At 47.0% G+C, this 18,703-nt stretch overlaps 1 protein-coding gene across 1 annotated transcript in view; it reads right to left on the bottom strand.

The window, feature by feature from the left end:
• BHLHE41 (basic helix-loop-helix family member e41) overlaps nucleotides 1–16,919 on the bottom strand; it is a 20,390-nt gene extending 3,471 nt beyond the window's left edge. Inside the window, exons 1-2 of the mRNA XM_019611642.2 lie at nucleotides 16,808–16,919; nucleotides 2,380–2,521 (exon numbers count right to left, since the gene is read on the bottom strand). Coding sequence (XP_019467187.2) covers nucleotides 2,380–2,521; nucleotides 16,808–16,919 — 254 coding nt within the window. The remainder of the gene's footprint in view (nucleotides 1–2,379; nucleotides 2,522–16,807) is intronic.
• Nucleotides 16,920–18,703: the final 1,784 nt, after the last annotated feature.

The raw sequence follows: 18,703 nt of genomic DNA, 5'->3' as shown, positions 1-18,703 counted from the left end.
TGTCGGCGCGACGAAATGCGGGGGGCTAAAAATAAACTGCGTGCGCCGTGTTCCCGTAGGTTATATTTGGGAACGCCCGAAGGAGAGGTTCGCGGGCTCCCGCTGGGCTGCTGGAAAAGCAGTGCCAGCGAGGAACGGCAGCGGATGCGCGGGCTGCAGGGCTGCTTCCTTGGAAGGGAACGGAGGGGACTGGCGGCGCTCGGGCATCGCCGGCAGCGCTCAGCCGTGCCGTGTGGGATCGCTTGCCCCGAGGCAAGCACCCGTTTGGGCACTCGAGGTGGAGCTGCAGGAGAAAGTAAGTCCTCTCCTTCTGAGTGGAAAGCGTCAAGAAAACCTCAGGTGCAGCTCAGGTGCAAGATGGAGCTCAGCCCTGAGTGAAAGTCCGTGGAAAACTTTTGGGGAGCGCTGGCTCAAGGGGAGCTGGAACTCTGAAAGAAAAGATAGCTGCCTCCAGCTGAGCCCTGCTGTGGGCAAAGGAATGGCTCTGCATGCTCTCCGCAACGCATACGTGGGAGTGGGAAGGAGGAGGACGATTCTGGAGCACCTCCTTGTGCAGCGCCTGGAACATTACTGGAGCATCTTCGCCAGCTTCATCCCCTCTGGGACAACCTGCAAACCTTCAAATTGCAGAAACAATGTTCAGAGCGAGATATTGCTTCCAAGAGGAGAAATCCTACGTGTGGGATTCCTCTGAAACCCAGCGGGAACGGAAATCAAAAATGATCAAAAGATGCAAAACACGATCTGAGACAGCTGGAGGATTTGCACAAGGAGTTCAAGCAACATCTGGAAACTTATAAGAGAGGTTTATAAGAGGTCACCTGCAAGCAAGGATAAAAGGCTTCAGTGTCCAGAGAGTGCAAAATCCTCCTGGAAGGTTCCCAGGTTAAAATGGCAAGACGGATCAAAGAGGTGATCAGCAGCATGACCATTGTGGACAAAAATGCTTTCCAGAAAATAAGAAGCACAAGAAAAGCTTTGGCCAACTTATGAGCCAGGGCGAACCACAGCAAAGAGTTAAGACACTGAGAAATCACTCAGAAAAGGAAATCAAAGGCTTGTAGGTCACCACAGGAAAAAACAGCCTCCTGCGGGAGACAAGGGTTGGCCAGAACACCACCTAACACCGAGCGTTCACCACCATTTGCAGTCTGGGAAGAAGGAATCAGACTGCCTGTCCCTGCTGGGTCTGTGCAAATGCCATCTTTTGGAGAATAATTTGGGAGGTTTGTTCAGTGCAGTCCATAACCACAGCATGAGGGAAGGCCTCTAAGGTGCGATGCCTAGGGGCCAGCTTGATTGCTCCAGCTCTTATGGCATTGGATGCTCGCCTTCAGGGAAGAAAAGGAAAAAAGAGATTGAATTGTCTAGACTGGGTGTGTGACACGGAATCAGACATGAAATTAGAGAGCTAGTCAACCAAGTGCTACAAAATGGGGAGAAAAGAGATTCTATCTGAACCAGGAGAGTATCTGCATCACTTTGCTTGAGTAACAAGGTAGTAATGAAGGCTGCCACTGTACATTGGATGTTGACTTACTGATAGATTTTCAATTATGGGATAAGCAGACTGAGACTAGGGGGGGGGAAAATGACATGAGAACATATGAAAACATATGAGGTGAGTTGGAAGGTCTGGCTGCCCTGAAGCCTGGTAGGAGAGACCTTGGGAGCAGGCATGCATGTAATGAAAGCTCTCCAGCTCAGCGGCTTGTGGTGCAGAAGCTTCCTGAGCCAGAGGTGACATCTGTGTGTAGTGGGAAGCCAAAGACTCTGTGAGAGGCAGCGGCACTTGAGAAGGTGCTTACATCTCTGGTTGCAGCAGAGCATGGGGCCAGTGAGATGGTCAGTCCTGCCAGCCCAGCCCTGTGGCTCGCACAATCGATTCAGTGCCACACACATACCTGACGTCTGTAAAATTAGGGAGAGAGCGGCCATGCAAACACACAGCTGAATTCTGAGGCAGACATAAACCTGATGTGGGAAAGTGGCAGGGAATGAAGAAACGATGTGCAGCAGTGGATGAAGGCCTCCAACCGGCTGTGGAAATGGGGCTGGATCCAGCCTAGGAGAGCGGAGATCTGGATCCATTATTGGACAAAACTTTAAAAAAAAGGAAGAGGCTGATCACAGAGACACTCCTAGCCCATGTGGAAAGGATGATATTAGTAGAAATGTCCCAAATCCCACCAAACTAGGCAAAGTAGAGTGGCAATTGGGCTGACGGTGGTTGAGCTGGTCAGCCTGAGGTGGGTGGTGGTGACAGGAGAGCATGGGCGTATCCAGACCTGGGGAAATCAGCCTGGTAAACAGGTACTGGAGCAAAAAGTCAGGTGTGAGGGTGGGTGGGCTGCTGCTGCCTACCCGCCTCAGGGGTACCTCATAATGTGTGGTGGGGGGGTACCCCACTGCGCCGTAAACACCAGGAACTGGGCCTTGCACCATCCATTTGGAAATTCTCCTTGGAGTTGTGCCTCGACTGGGCAGGTAGCTGGTCTGCAGTGAAAAGCTGTCACGCTTCCTGGAACAGTACAATTAAAGATGGTCACAGATCAGGTCTGCTTCCAGCCCGGCTGTGAGAGATCTGAAGCCTCGAGACCCCTGTGGGTCAGATCCTGTGCATGTGAAATATAAATGATCCCATCTGCCTGCTGGGTGCTTTGCAGAAGCAGCAACAAGGAACAAGTGAAACAGCCACCCCCTGAATTCACTGCAGAGAAGCTGTCTGTGAATGATGAGCTCTTGGATGCTGCTGCTGGGTTCAATTTGGGCATTCCCAAAACAGCAGAAAGCTGTGTATTGGCAGGCAGAAGCGGAGCTGGAGGTCAGGGAAAATTGCTTCCTCAGCACAGCCTGATCAGCTGGTGATTCAGTGATGTTGGGGGCTTACATAAAGCGCCAGCTTGGCTGCTCTGATGAAGGGATGGCACAGCATGCCATCAGGAGGCCTTGAATGGCCTCAGACCTTTGGGAGGCCTGCTGCACTTGGGCTAATTATGGGTGCACACTGAGACCTTTGAACGAGAAGTGGTAAGTGCAGTTACACATGGCTGGAGATAAGCTCAAGGCTGGCAGCCTGTAACTGGTCCCAAAGGAAAGGGAGCTGTTCCAAAAGACCGCCAGTTACCTCTGTTACACAGCTGGTGATGGGAATTTCCACTGAAACAAAAAAAAGCCCCGAGACTTTGTGGAGCTGGCCCACTCCCCTGCCGCTCACGGAGGTGTGGGTTGGTAGGACTCTGCTCATGTTATGGAAGGTTTGTTTGTAGATTTGTTAACATTGCAAAACGCACAGGTAGGGTGACAGACGGAGAGCATTTCAGTGGCCAACACAATGAGTTTTACCAGTTTCAACTGGTGCACTTCTTGGTTCAGCTTGCATGTAAGTTGTATTAGTGGTTGCACTGGAGGAGCATTATAGTAAAGGCAGATTGTGCATCCCAAATGCAACTTGTTCAAGCAGTAAGAAAAATGGCAGCTTTGCAGCCACACACCGAACACATCTAGGCATCTAGTGGTGATGCTTACGGACAGGAACTCTGGGGCTAAATGCAAGCGATGTCATGGGTGGGAAATGGAAGAGCTGATTCTTCAAGAGGATGGCTGTAGAGTAGGAGATGCTTGATTCTTCTCTTACAGCCAGCCAGTGCTGGAAGATGCTTCCCAGAAAGCATCTCAGTAGCTGGAAAGTGAGCTGGGAAACCCAATTGCCCTCAAACAAGATATACCTCTGGAGTACAACAAAGTGTATCTTTCAAGCACCAAAGGAAGTGCACTCTGATCATGGTGAGTTAGTTTGGAGCTAAAGATCAATTGCTGCCTAGAAATGACAGCGCATGCAAACAACCTGTGGAGAACATTTTTAGAGTGGGAAAATAATAATTTTTATTATTTTAAAATTGACTGACATTCTGGACTGTAGTGGGAGTCCATACCTTTCCAAAAAAAATCCTTAGCTAAGCTAAGGGAAAGATCCTCTTAGTAAGATCGAGGAAGGCTGTAGAAAATACGTACAGGAGATTAGTGCCCATTGCAAATAACGGTCCCACAGAAACACGGAGAGACACCATGAAGTAATGTCTGACAGTCATTTCATTAATGGTCTGCATTGCCTGATGTTTTTGTGTTTCTGACTGAAGCAGCTTCTGGAAGCTGCAGACTATTTCACAAAATGCCCCAAAGCTCGTCTACTAGGGCACCAGTGCCAGATGTCCAAGTGAAAGACATCTTCTCTCTCCAAGTCCTAGGAGGTATGGGAGGATTGCACAAGGCTCAAGGGAGAAACACTGAATCCAGAACAATGCAGCAGATCTGTGAGGCGGCTGAGATCCCTGAAACATCTCCATGTGACTGCAGCCCGAAGGGTTGGGGTTGGTGGGATGTTTTTTGCAGACTTAGTCAATAGGGCTTCTCCACTGAAGTGCATCAATGGTAAGACCAAGCATATCCCAGTCCTTTCAAAAGCCTTGGGAGCAGCAAAGCCCATTCTCATATTTTGGTAAAAACCAGGGTATTTACTGTGCCTGTCTTTTAGGATAAGGGTTTTCATCCGGGCTTTACCAGTCAGCCCCATGTAAGTTGTCTCTTGCTTCCCATCCCACAAAATGAACTTACATTTTTACTACTTGCCCTTTTATGTGGATTAATACGATATTTCATGTTCTTTTATTGTTGTTGTTGTTTTGTTTTAAGCATCTTTGTTCAGTATAGCCCAAACCGATGCATTTCTATTCCAGAGAACCTCTGGGTTTTGACCACCCTGTAACACTGGCACCATCACTGGGTGCCAGAACACATCATGTTTCACATCTCCATGCCTGTAGAGTTCAGGCAAACTGAGAAGTGGAGGCTTTCTCAGCAGAGAGAAGGAATACTAGCCTAGATTATGTGTTACCATTAATTACCCAACTTGTGCCCCTGTCTGGCAGCTGAAACACAGGCAGTGCAGAAGATAGTGGCCCTTTTCAGCCTGGTCCTTTGTGCCACATGGTGCCTTAGGGATCTGCAATCAGTGCTTTGATTATTAGGGTAAAATTGGTCATAAAGGGGAAATAGAATGAAATAAAATGAAAGTGCAGCTATCAGTTTCACTTGAGTTCTGCGTGATCCATTTTAATTTAAATGGAAAATGACACATAACTTATCTATAATGGTTTAAAGCCCCAGTCAGAATGCTGTTGCCAACACCAGACAGTGACAAGTTTAAGCAGCACTATGATGGACATAAAGCTCTTTAGTATGCACAGAAAACCAAATGTCAGACTCTCTGCTGAGAAAAACACCTGGGCCTAGCCAAAAAAGCGTGGAGCCAGGGGCAGGAGGAGCTGCCTAGTGCAACCTCTCACTGTGTGGCTTGGCTCCTTTTTATCTGTTTCTGAGCATTTCAAATGGCAGGAGTAGAAAACACCCATCACAAGGGGTGCTGTGAGGCAAAGTCGTGCATGTGAAGCATTTCAACATCCCCACGAGCCTGCTGCTACAGGGTGACCTCAGGCCAGGGCAAGCTCCTGGTGTCCCTCACTGCAGGGATTGAGGAGCTTGGCTGGAGCATGGGACGCATGGCAGCTCCCAAAAGCAAAAATCCCTCAAGCCAGCAGCCCATCGCACAATATTTCTGTGCTCCTGATGGGTTACAAGTGGAAAAAAATCCTCCCTTGGAGAAGGTGAGGAAGGAGCAAGCAACACTTTTGCTTAGCATAGTGGAGATGGAGAAGCTCCAGCACATGCAGTTGGTGTCACAGTTATCCCTGTGCCCTGGGACAGCTGGGGTGGCCATACCTGTGAGCTCCCAGCAAGGCACCAGGGGTGGGCTGGGTATGGGTGTCAGAGCCAGGTAGGCCGCAACGCCCCACCGCAGGCAGCTCTGGCCAGTGCCTCTTTCCTCAGGAGGAGGAAGCTCGCACACAGGGCAGGAAGCAGCGATGGAACAGCCAGCTCAGGAAGGGGACAGGGCCAGGAGTTTGTTTTTAACCTGCTTCTTGTTTATTTAAGCTGGGAGGAAGGTGAATAAAAGCAGCCACTGAAAGGGGATGGTGGTGTCGCAAGCGGTCGGAGGCAGAAAATGCCTTTTCAATGTTTTTCACCAGAGCCAAGGTGTTAAAAACTGGTATCCTGAGCCTCATATCAAGCTAGCAGCAGGGGCTCAATGGCACTGCTTTGAGGGCTGGTAGAGGGCTGTGAAGCTGCCTGGTCCACTGCTGGAGGGATTTTTGTCCTGTTTATTTTGGGTAGGATAGGTAAAAGCAACTTGTTCCCCTTTGCACAGAGACATCAGGTTTGCACTTGGGGATGACGAAGCCCTTGCTTCTGCTGCTAGCTGCTAGTGCTGCCCATGCTATGGGTCTCACTGCTCCTGCCCTAAGAGGCACTGTCTTGCAGACTTTCTGGCCCCACTAAGGCACGTAACACTGTTCACATATAGTTGATTCTGCATGTAGGGCAGCACCAGGTTTGCAAACTATTTCTCTGGTGTTCACATTTCTCCTGCATCACTCATGCTCCCTGCTCTGGGCTTCAGCTGAGGGCATATTTCTGCTCCAACAAAGCAGGGCTCACTGGTGAGACGCGTGTCCCAAGTGCAACTGGGTGAGAGCAGGTGCTGCTTCCCCCATCTGCGGCCCTATAGTGCCCCACAGACCCTATTCATTCCCACCAGGTGCCACAGGAGGTCCTGGCTTTGTGGGGCTGGCAGTGGGATGCTGGAGTGGGGTCATCCTACATCCTTGAGTTTCCATCACCTCCTCTTGTTTATTTTACCTTGAACAGACCAGGAAGGGACCCTTGGTTTTACCAACCTGAGTCCATGCATTTCAAAACCTTGAAGCCAGTTCTAGGATGAACTTCTTCAGTGTCCTGTCCCCTTAAGAGTATGGATGTGCCCTAATATAGTTGTAATTCTCCTTCCAAGTTTGCTTAGAAAGCAAACGAAGACATTACAAAAATCCAGCTGACCAAAAAACCCAGCTCTGGCCAGCCATTTCAGGCTAAGCTAATGCAATTATCATTCTTATCCATATTGTCATGCAGTTAGTCCCGCTGAGCCTAGTGCTCAACTGTCCTGATTTTTCATCATAGATTCTCTTTGTTCCTCTTCAAGTATTGCTCCTGATTAAAGGCTCTGATTTGAGAAACTTAATCTCAGATTTTATAGTGACAGTTGATTTTTCTTTCAGCAAGTTTGTTTGGTATGGATAAGCTGACATATTACATTGACGTGTTTTTGAGTCCTTTTTACTTTTTGGTTTCCTTTGTGGATACTTTTCCTAGTTCTTCTGAAAATATCGTAGAGCTCAAGCTCTCAGCAAGGATGATAAACCTGCTTGCAGGTGTTTCTGTGTATGAGCAGAAGTGAAGTGGAAGCAAGAATCAGGAAAGCAAATGCCTGCTGCAATTTGGGTCACACTTCCAAAGGGAATTATCATTCCTCACATGCTTTCTCACATAGCAGGACACAGGAGTGTAGGGATTGCTGCCTTGGATCCAGGCTCACAGTTCTTTTGCTTCCTTGTCTTATCTCTTCAGATAACCAACTGCTGAGTGCCCCAAAACCAGAACAGGGGATGCACAATGGCTGAATGTAACTTGTTTATGGGAAAAAAAATATTCCAAACCCTAGGCATTTATCACTTGGAGTGTCACCTGAAGAACTCTGGTGTATATTCCATCCCTTTTGCATTATTATCTCTAGTGAGCTAAGCCGTACTCACAGCCTATATAAATGCCTACGCATTGTTTCAGATCTCCTGAGCATTTCAGCAATCTCCTATGGCAGTGAATCCCAGTCTTGTGACGTGCTGCTGAACACATCCCCATTCTTCCAGTCATTCACTGCTCATTTTTAAAAATCAAATCAAACATCCTCTTTCCCTTCTATTGAGCAATTATTTGGACTTTCTTGAGCCTCCTTCCCTTGGGCTTTGCTATCTCTTCTCTGTTTTCGTCAGCCAGCACCAACTCTTCTAGTATTCCCTTCCATCATTGTACAAGAGCTTTCCCATCATCTTGAGCAGGAGTTTCTTTGGCCCTTCATGCAGAACGATGACAGAATGATCTGTCCTCTTGGGTATCCATACCGTTAGCTCACCAGAACTGCAGATGTAGGATTAGTTATTTTGAGATCCAGGCAAAGAAAGTCACTCTATAGATAGGACCATACTAATATAAGGAGCTGTTTCAGCTGTGATACTAGTAAGACTTGATTTTATTACTGTGATCAGGGCCAAGACTTACGGTGGGGACCTCAGCCAGGTTCTGGCCACTCCTTCTACCATCTTGTTTCCTCACAAGGCCAGACCTCCCCACTCGCCATTCCCATGCCTTCCAGCAGGCTTCTTGCCACACTGAGGCCACTGACCTGTAAGTGCCAGGATGGCTAACCTAGTTTTAAACAATTGTGCTTGCACCAGAAACCTAATTTTGCAGTTGAAAAATGTACCCCAGCAGCTCCTGTTTGTGATCCATAAAGCAGACAGAGGTGGGTCTACTCTGATGATGTTGGCTGGCAGAACTAATGTAAAAGGAGGAGCTGGTATAGGAGAGCGATTGAAAGAGCAATTAAAATGATCAGAGAGACAAAATCTAGCACAGATCTGGTGTTATGCCACTCGAAGAGCAATGGGAGTGAGGGCTCAGTTGACAGCATTACTTTGATGGTGGCAGTGAGAGTGAAAGCCAGTCATACAAGAGTCCCCATCACAGCTGTGGACTCACTGTACCTGCCCAGAGGTGATCTCCTGGGTCCCTGAGATCATGTAAAGCTAGCAGGGAGCTGCCAAAAACACTGCTGCTGCTGCAGACAACACCTCTGTGCAGCACATCTGTGCTACTTAGGGATTCATGAGACAAAAGATTGTTTTTCCTTTTGCATTGTAGTTGTACCTCACGGTTTGATTCACTGAATGTCCAAGGACATGACTACCCATGACTGTGCCTGTGTAAGATGGTCTGTGCTGGCAGGAGGCAGGTGACAGACAGTCAGAGATACCACTGACATCATTTTAAGGCTGGGTGAATATACTGGAGCTGAAAAAGCACTAAAAATGGGCATTTATACACCCTTTACAGTCAACTGTAAAGACAGAATAGGCAGTGCGGTTGGGGATGCTTTCTTCTCAAGTTAGTTATTCTACACATCCCATTAAAAGACCCCACTTTCAGTCAACTAAAACTTTGCCAGATGTTTTGAGGTGATGTTTTCCGTGCTAGATGTCTGCCTCTGGCTGACTTTTTTTGAGGGAAAAATTCAGCCAGTCTGGTTTGGCCAACTCCTGGCACCAAGCGCAAGAGGAAGGGGAAGGAGAAGCTGTTCACACCATGCCAAATGCTCAGTGTTTCTGGTGACCTTTTCTCTGAACAGTTCCAGCACACCCCTGCTTCGGAGCGGTAATCTGAATTTTGGCAAGAGGGCCAGATGTTGTGTCAAGCATTTGCTTTTCATTTTCCATGAGCAAATTTGCTCCACTTGGTCACATTATAAATCCTGAAAGAAAGCAAAGAAGTCATGGCTTGCCTGTGGTCACCAGGCTGCATATCCACCATGCCAAGGAGGCCACTTGGCCAACTGATGGGCAAAGGTCCTGGTGGCCATTGGTGGCAGCTGTGGCTCAGCACAGGCTGGCATTGAGTGAAGCGGCCCTTTGGCCACCCTGGATTTGCACAAGAAGAACAGGGCCAGCCTGACTCTAATGCAGAGAGGGAAAAGCTGGCTTGCAGGCATCCTGGCCTGCTGCATGGTGATGTCTGGTTAGCGGGGTTTTACAGCCCCGCTAATGAGCAACAATACAGTATGATACTGTGGGATTTCTGTCTTTTTGTGATTTGAAAAATTGCACCTAGAAAGTTATGTTAGAGATGATTGTATCTGCACGGTTAAATATTGGGAGGTTTAGAAGTGCTAGGATTGAACTGACCTGGGCAATTTCAATTCACTTTCTGAACCGCATTTAAGAGATATATATCTGTCGCTACATTCTTCATCCCACACAGCTGGCCTTCCCATCTGAAGTGTCACATAATCTTAGTTACGGTGTATTGATATTCCACAATCTTTTGTCGCTTTTTTCAATATTGAACTTGAACTGGAAGTGTTTGAAATCAATTGAAATTTCACAAATCTTACTGTTGCTTTGTATCCTAAAAGCAATGCTCTTTCTTGTCACTTGTGCAGCAGTGGCATGAAAGAGATGTTTAGGATTGAGACCCAACATTTGCCATTAGCCCTTAGGGGATTTTGTGTGGATGTCTGTGAACTTGCAGGCTTGAGCAGAAGGGGCCCAGCTCTGTGCTGTGTGAACGGCACAGGATGCTTAGTGTCATCTCAGTCACGTACTCTGACCCCATCGCAATCATTTAATGTGCCAGCCTCTCTGTCATCTCACCACTGCCTATACCAACACCCTTGCCTACTGCTATTTATAAAACAAATACATCCAAGAGTTTTAACAGTAACAGTGCTACGTGAGCAGGCAACCAAAGTTCCTACAGCATACTACTTCTAATATTATTAATTCCTCCACAAGCAAAGGACGTGTGCATACAGGAATGAATGATCTTACTGTAAGGACACCCACCTGGGCTCAGGTGGCAGGAATGGGCCAGCCACAAATGGCCCATGTGGCCTTGGAAAGACCTTCACCCAACTCACCAGGGTGAGGGAGTGGGGTCAGAAAGGGCTCTGATTTAACACGAATAACTCCATTAAGGACTGGATGATGAAAAATTAATGCTGAGAAATGCAGAGCAATGCAGACAGGAGGGAACGAGTGACAGAACAAGAGAATTGCGACCACTATATCTTTGAATCTTCCATGTTTATTAGAAGATTTCAGTCTTGTTTCATTAAAACAGTTTTCATTTTATTTAGTGTACATCCCCCTGTGTCTCATGGTTATTACCCATGGATACCCAAGGGATTTGTGCAGCTGAGAAGCTTAACTGTCTTAGGTGTAGTCAGTTCTGTGGCTAACACTGATGTAAAGTGAGCAGAGTTTGCAGCTAATTAAAATGCTACACTTCAAAATCACTTTTCCTAATTATTAATATTTAGCAGCACTATTTTAACTGCAATTTCCATGTTCCGTGGAGATTTGAACTCCGCTAATTTCCCACTAACTCTCTTGGCACCATTTAGCATATCAAAATGACCATGAAATTGGAAAACCTTAGTCATTTTTCCTCTCCAGGAATTCATGCTGGCAGTAACAGGAAAAATATTTGGTAAAGCAAAAATGTGGCCAAATTCAAGCCCTTTTGCCCTTTTTCCTCACCAAAAGCAGCTGTGCTACAATTCTTTCTGACCTAGAGGAGCACAGGAGCAGCTCGAGCCATAAGTTGGGATGCCCTATAAAGCTGGGCAGAGAGGTAGCGCTAAAAAGCGTTTTCTTGGTCATAAAATGAGTCAATATCTGCTGAGATCAGTATCTCAATCTTTTAACTCCCATTCTTGGCACTGGCTGCTGGAACTGAGCAGCTACGCCTGTGCAACATCAGACACCAAACCACTGGCAGAATGAATGCTAGATCCCAAGCGTGCTGTTTCCCAGGCTCCTGCTCTGCCTAGCAGACCACACTCCCTCCTGCTGTAAGACAGCAATGTCCTTTACAAATTGTGAAAAAGGTAATAGGAACATGAGACTTCAGTTTGGAGTAGGGCAGAGTGCATTTGCAGCACTCCCAAGTAATCACAGCAATTCAAACACATAAGTAGTGTCAATATATGAATTTGCAATATGAAATGTTTAGTTATTTAGCAATAGAATCTTCAAATTGGCCTCCAGCAGTTACTCTGAAGAGCTACATAAACATTCAATACAAATAAGATTTTTTTTTTTTTAACTGAAAGGGAATACACAGATCCCTTCAGTAAACGCTTGTCTACACAGATCAATGTCAACTCTTATTCATTCACTGCTTTTAAGTATTTGAGTTTATTCCTCTTATTTGGGTCTTATCCACCTTGCTTTGTTGTAGATGCTTTAGAATCATAGAATTATAGAATTGTTAATGTTGGAAAAGACTTCTAATATCATCAGGTCTGACTTCCAGTCCATTCTCACCGTGCCTACTAACCACGTCCCTCAGTGCCACATTTACACATTGCTTGAACACTTCCAGGGATGGTGACTCCACCTCTCCCCTGGGCAGCCTGTGCCAGTGCATCACCACTCTTTTGGAGATGAAATGTTCCCTAATATCCATCCTAATACCTCCCTCTGTGCAAGCGGAGGCCACTATATTTGATTAAAGGAAATTCTGCCTTTCCTAGGTGCTCTAAACACAGCCCTTTCTGGTTCTCTGTTGTGTGCCCAGCATCCCACAGCCAGCTCCACACAAAGCCTTCCCTTACAGCCCCACTCTGTCTCCTCTTTGCAACCAGCATATCAGGAAGGCTTACATCATGGCCCTGGCCCCACTGCAGCATCACCTGCTGACTCTGTGTACATAAGCCTCGTAAGCCACCTTGCCTGAGCCCATCTGTCCATTAGAGCAATGAAGCCTCACTGATCTTGGTGGGATGAGCCTAAGCAGCAAGAATTTGTTCTTTTGCGTTTGCTTTCCCCACTTGTAAACTGAGCATCATAATACTTGCCTAGATCAAAGGGGGTACGGCGAGAATTAAATAATTAATGTATGTAAAGCACTTTGAAAGATGAAAGATGCTATATAAGTACAAAGTATTAACTACAAAAAAGCACACAGCCCTGGTTACTGATGTAACCCTCCGGTTTATTCTATAAGAAATGCATGAAATCTAAATAATTGCCACTAACAAATAACGAGTTAGATTATGCCAAGACCTTACAAGAGCTGTGCAGGGGACTGAGAGCCTTGCGTGCTCATGTGGCTGATTTAGGGCTTCTGCATGAGCAAGCAGGAGGAGAATGTCTGCCTGCAACCAGAATTTGGAAGGGAAGGCCCTTCCTGGATCACCCGATCATCTCGAGCAGCCATGTCAAATGGTGTAATTCAAAAACTGATACTGTCCTGCCTCGAAGCAAGTTATGTCTCATGCTGCTCTCCAACCTCGCTGCTCCAATGGTTAGAGACCTTCTTCTGATTTCCAAGCTAAACACACTCATGGCCAATTTGTATCCATTTGTCCTCCTGCCAACATTGTTTTAAGTTTAACACAAGGTATTTATAGATCCAGCCTGTCCTCTCTAACCTCTAATTTTGTCAGGTTGAATGAACCAATCCCTTTCAGTTTTCCACTGTGAAATAGGGTCTCTAGCCCCTTTACCAAGCAGTCTACCAACACATGGTTACGCTGCAGCCACAATTCATCTTTCTCAAAGAGAGGTGAATAAACCTGTATGCAGCCTCCTCACAGGATCCACCAGAACTTGCTTCCTGTCATTATTCCATTTCAGGCACTGTTGGAAGTCTGCAATGCAGCCTATGTGATATGTACCTTTTTCATGGCTGTGTCACATTGCTCTTTCATATTAATTCTGTGATCAATGTGCTTGAGTCTGTCACTGACATCTTATTTTTTTAGAGAAATTCCGACACTTGAGCCTTTCGTGCCAAACCTTACATTTGGCAGAATTGGATTTTGTCCTATTCTCATTGTTCCTATCCTCAAGGTCAGGCCGTTCTTCCTGTTTGATAGGCTGGAGCCTCCTGTGTATTGACAAGCGCTCACATTTGTGTGTCATCAGGAAATTTCATGATGCACCCCTCCCTCTTTTGTGTGACAGACAAATACTGACTGAGAGCAGTCCCCAAGTTGGCCTCATATAGTTGTACTAACAACTGTCCTCCAGAAACAGCATATCTTGCTTTCAGCCCTCACACTGCTATATCTCAGCTAGCCTGCAGGGATGGCTGAGGTTCTTCTAGAACGAGAGGTGATGCAAGTCTGTAGGGCCTGCTGGACCAAACTAGTGCTTTAACAGAGGTTGAATGCCCTTGGGCACATTGCAAAAGAGAGTCAAAATAGTTGTGAAGCCCTGACATTTCATAACAATGCTAAGCCAAGGAAATATGAGGCTCAGAGTCACTTTGGATGGGAGGGAATATTCTTCAACATCTGGTGGAGCACATGCAGTCATTCTGGAAGACCTACGTCCTCAGAAAACCTTTCACATAGAGGATCACCGGTCTGAGGACACCAGACCGTGCTGTAATTGCTGTTTGGAGGGAATTGGAGCCTGAGGAAAGGTGAAGCATGGGACAAGGGTTGGGCAACTGCTTCAGGGGAAAGATGGGCAGACATCGAGTCCATAATCTGCTGCTACCTACAAAAAAGAGTGGGAAAATTTGCTTTTTCGTAGAGGTGATTTATAGGTGGTTTGTATCAATGCAGCAGTGCAGAAAGAAAATGGATACAGATGAGTATCCCTCTGACTTGTTGTGAGACAGAAGTCTATGGCACAGCATGTGAGCAGCTCTGTAATTTCTAGGATAAACTCAGGAGGAGACTGAAAGAAACAAACATCATACGCTATGTTCTGCAGTCTCCAGGGTAGATCACAGGCCACATTTTCAAACCAGCCGAGAGCTAGGGGGAAGCCTTGCCCACAATGGAGTCAGTAACAAAGTGTGGTTGGACTGAAGATGCCAACTCCAGTGTGAAGGTTCTTCAGGCGGGTAGAGTTAGACTAGAGATTAGGAAGAAATTCTTTACTGTGAGCGTGGTGAAACACTGGAATAGGTTGCTCAGCGAGGTTGTGAATGCCCCCTCACTGGAAGCATTCAAGGCCAGGCTGGATGGGGCTTTGAGCAACCTGGTCTAGAGGGAGGTGTCCCTGCCTACAGCAGGGGGTTGGAACTTGATGATCTTAAAGGTCTCTTCCAACCCAAACCATTCTATTATTCAAGGATTCATGGCTCCAAAAGTGACTCTGAGGAAAGACAGACCTTAGTGCAGGGTCTGGCTGGAGGAAGGTCACACCCATCTGCTTCTAAGAGGCAGAGACTTTGTCAGCAAACTAACTGGGAACACAGACTGGATCCCTTTGTCAGTCTATGCCTTCTGGAGATGTAAATATCTGTTCCAGACAACTTGCAGTGCCTTTGAGCACATCAAACCTTGAAGTACAGTTGAAGCAGTGAATAACTCAGTGAGACTACTCAAGTGCCAGCATGAGACCTTGAGCCAGCTGCAGAAACAGAGCCCCGAGTGTCTGTGAGTGCCAGAACGTCTGAAAAATGAGATACATATGCATATGCACCACAAAGTTTGTCCCGGGTCTGTGGAGAGAGCACCTTGTTACAGCTGCCTGTAGTGTTACACCAACTCAGAAGCGCTTTATTTTTCCTGTGCCTCTTCAAAAAAGGACTTTCTAGTTTGACTACAAAGCACTGACTGCATGGGACAAGCTGAGCATTGCTTGGCACTCCCTGCCAAGCAGAGGAGCTCTCCCACGCTGACTGATCCCACCATCTCGGCTGTGCATCCCACCCACGCTGTCAAAATGAGCAAAGCCAGAGTTCAGTATCGGCTTGGTTTTAAATATCACTGCTGCAACAGGAAGGATTTCTTGCTGTCCGTCCTTTCTCTCTGTGGACTCACAGCTCTGAGGTGCAAGACCAGAGAGCTGAATGCAGAAAGCCATATCTTGCCTTTCTTTTTCAGCTCATCTTGTCTCTGAACAGAAAGACACTCAGTCCTACATCCAAAGCTCCTACTCCTGCAGTTGCAGCATTATATAAATCACCAGGCTTAAGAAAAAAATCCTAATTTGTGTAGCTATAAAATAAACCAGTGGTGCCCAAACACTGAAACTCTCTGTTGACAGCAGAGAAGAGCAGGAGATGCCATAGGGAGGCTGAGCCAGCAGCACTGCAGGTTGCCCCATCCCAGAGGTGATGCCATCACAGGGATTCTGGCCATCCTTGTGCCAGCACCAGCCTTCTCAGGACACTCCTCAGACTGGGTGGCCCTTGGCTGTGACAGGCATAGCCCAGCTGCAGAAGCTTCTTTCTCCTGCAGGGTCAAGCATCACTATTTAATCCTCCTCATTAATAAGAAGTGTGAGCAGGAGCCGCCATCCTTCCCCCACCACCCTGCGTCACACCATTCTGAGCCTGGTTGCGTGTCTGTGTGTGCGCATCCCCGTGAGCAGGTCCAGGAGCAGACCTAATCATTATCCATGGACGGAGCATGAATAAGAGGATTTGCCTTCCTTTAAGCAAGTAATAATCAACACCCGGTGAGAAGGACTAATGACCGTTACATCTCATTAATGTGTTTTGACAGACAACAGCCTCTATGAATACACTTTGCAGAAAGACCAGCTTTGGAGAGGGCACGGTGTTTGCAAACTCGCTTTACCTCATCTTCAACCCCCCTTCGCTCTGCTTAGGGAGATGCAAAGGACTCCAGGTTGGTATAAATGCTTGCTGAACAAGGAAATGTATATGCTGAGCTGCAGCAGCTGGCTTTACCCAATGTCTTGTTGTTGTATTGCAATTTCTTGCCTCTTATTTCTCCATCCTGATTCTGAGCGACTGGCAGCTGCAGCTCTCAAGGACCCCAGTGCAAGCCTTGTGCAGAAGCATAATAAATGTGACTTCCACTCCAAAGAAACTACAGTAAGAGTAGGTGGCGAAGCAGAAACAGTGAGATCATTATGGACAGTGTAGCTACTGGAATGTTTTCTATGGGAGACCTCTGTAAATGCCAGGGGCACTAGTTGGGCTCAGCTGGAGATGAGGAGCTGCAGGCTCAGGGCACCTGAGGGAGCTTCAGCAACAGCAAAAATGGAGGAACTTAAATTGGTGTGGCAGAGCGTCTCTGGGGGCTGCAAGACATGATTTATTTGCCATCTGTGAGGACTGATTTCTTCTGTACACACAGGTTTACCTGGTGGACACGTGTGGTGGCTGGGGCCAGCAAGGTTGTTAAATACATAGCTGCTGTGTGGAGTAGCCTCACATAAAACATCTCCTCTTCTACCACTTTTCAGATCCGTCATTCTGTCCTGTGAAACTGGAGTACTTCACACTCCAATCAAACTCCTAGTGATGCCAGAAGGGCACATGGAGCACACGTAAAAAATGATTTAGTTGGCTAAGACCTCGGGAGGTCACCTGGTCCAACCCAGTGCTCGCAGCGGAGCCAGCGGAGACAAGAAGAGAAGAGAACTGGCCTCAAAGGAGCGTGCTGAAAACAAGCCTCACCTCCGGCTGACCCTGAACTTTAAAAATGTCCATGTCAGAAGCCAGACTGAATTGCGTGTGTCAGACCCATTTCTAATTGGCGGTGTCTTTTATGTAATTGCGCTTTCAAGAGCCAGATATTATTATTACCTGCTGTCAATGGGCATCGGCTTTTGGAAAGCACAGTGGCTGACTTTATGTGTCTGCTTTTAGGAAGGACCTTTCATCATTTATTTGAGACAGGGAACCCTCTGTTTCCCTGTTATTTAGCAGACGGCGGCCGTGCTGTGCTCTGGTGCCCAATGGCACGTCAGCTCAGCCCGGCTCTGTGCCACAGGGCTGCTCTCTGGGCAGGGCCCTTGGTCGTGGGGCAACGTGGCCAGCCCAACACCTTCCATCTCCCAAATGCTGCTGCTCCCGGTTCACGTGCTGCAGCGCTGTGACTGGCATTCCTCCTCCTTCAGGAGATAGTGGCACAAATGCGATTACACAGGAGAGCGTGTGCGTGTGTCTGTATGGCCTGAGCCTCACCACCTCCCCCTATTTCCCATGTAAAAATCACAGCAGAGCAAAATCTGAGGCTCGCGGTGCCCCATGCAGTGCTGCAGTGGGAGAAGGAATAGGAAAGACTGTGTCATCATGAAGCTGTGGCCAGGTCCTGCCATTTCTGCACCTGACATTGATTGCACTGTTGGACTTCTTGTCAGTGTCACCCAGTGTGTCCTGCCGTTTGGCAGAGAAGAGAGCAGGCAATGCTTCGCAACGGATCGTGTCTGGCTGTGGAAAAGCTGCACGAGATGACTCATTTTGTGTAAAGGACACCGAAATTACAACTGCGTGCCACATGAGAGATGGTGGCTGGGCTGGAATCAGAAAACATCCTCATCCAGGAAGGGTATTCAAGCATGTGCTTAATTTAAGAACATACTTAATCAGGGCCTTCGGGCATAAAAGGGTAATGATTATTCTTGTGTTGCCGAGAAAATCCAAGTGACATCCGGAAGATATATTACTCTGGAAAATTTAGTGTTATTCCAGTGTCCTCATTTCATCTCTCAATTTCTGAAAAAGTAATTCTTTTAATTTCTCATTGCTATCTAGTGCCGTGAATTCCTTCACAGCTGTTTTACCCTCTATTGTTAATGCCAAGTGGAATCAGAAAATATAATCTGGTTCAGATAATAATTATGGAAGATCAATCCTGCATCCGCCGCTCCCCTCCATCCCCATTAAACTTCCCAGCATGTAAGATATGCACGCTTGCCTCTGCAGGGAAAGCCAGCCGTAGTAAAAGGACCTTTATTCCCTCTTGTACACACAGTTTAACCATTTCAAAACACCATTTCCATCCCCAGTGTTTTTCAATGTGTTCGTTCCCAACTTCTCTATGAAATATGTAATTGCTGCAGAGATGAGATATGGCGTTTATGATTTTAAGTACGCTACGTGTATTTGTTTCCTTTACAGTATCAAGTGACTGTCTTTATTAGCAGCTAATTAGCATCCATCAGAATCCCAGAGTAGTCCTAAAGAAGCAGGCCAACCAGAGTGGCCTTGGCTTCTCCTGGTGAAGGACTTTAGACACTGCTGTACCATGGGG

Source organism: Meleagris gallopavo, chromosome 1 (assembly GCF_000146605.3).
Source record: "Meleagris gallopavo isolate NT-WF06-2002-E0010 breed Aviagen turkey brand Nicholas breeding stock chromosome 1, Turkey_5.1, whole genome shotgun sequence".
NCBI classification, from domain to species: domain Eukaryota; kingdom Metazoa; phylum Chordata; class Aves; order Galliformes; family Phasianidae; genus Meleagris; species Meleagris gallopavo.
Note: the sequence above shows the minus strand (reverse complement) of the source record. Positions and strands in the feature narration are given on the sequence as shown.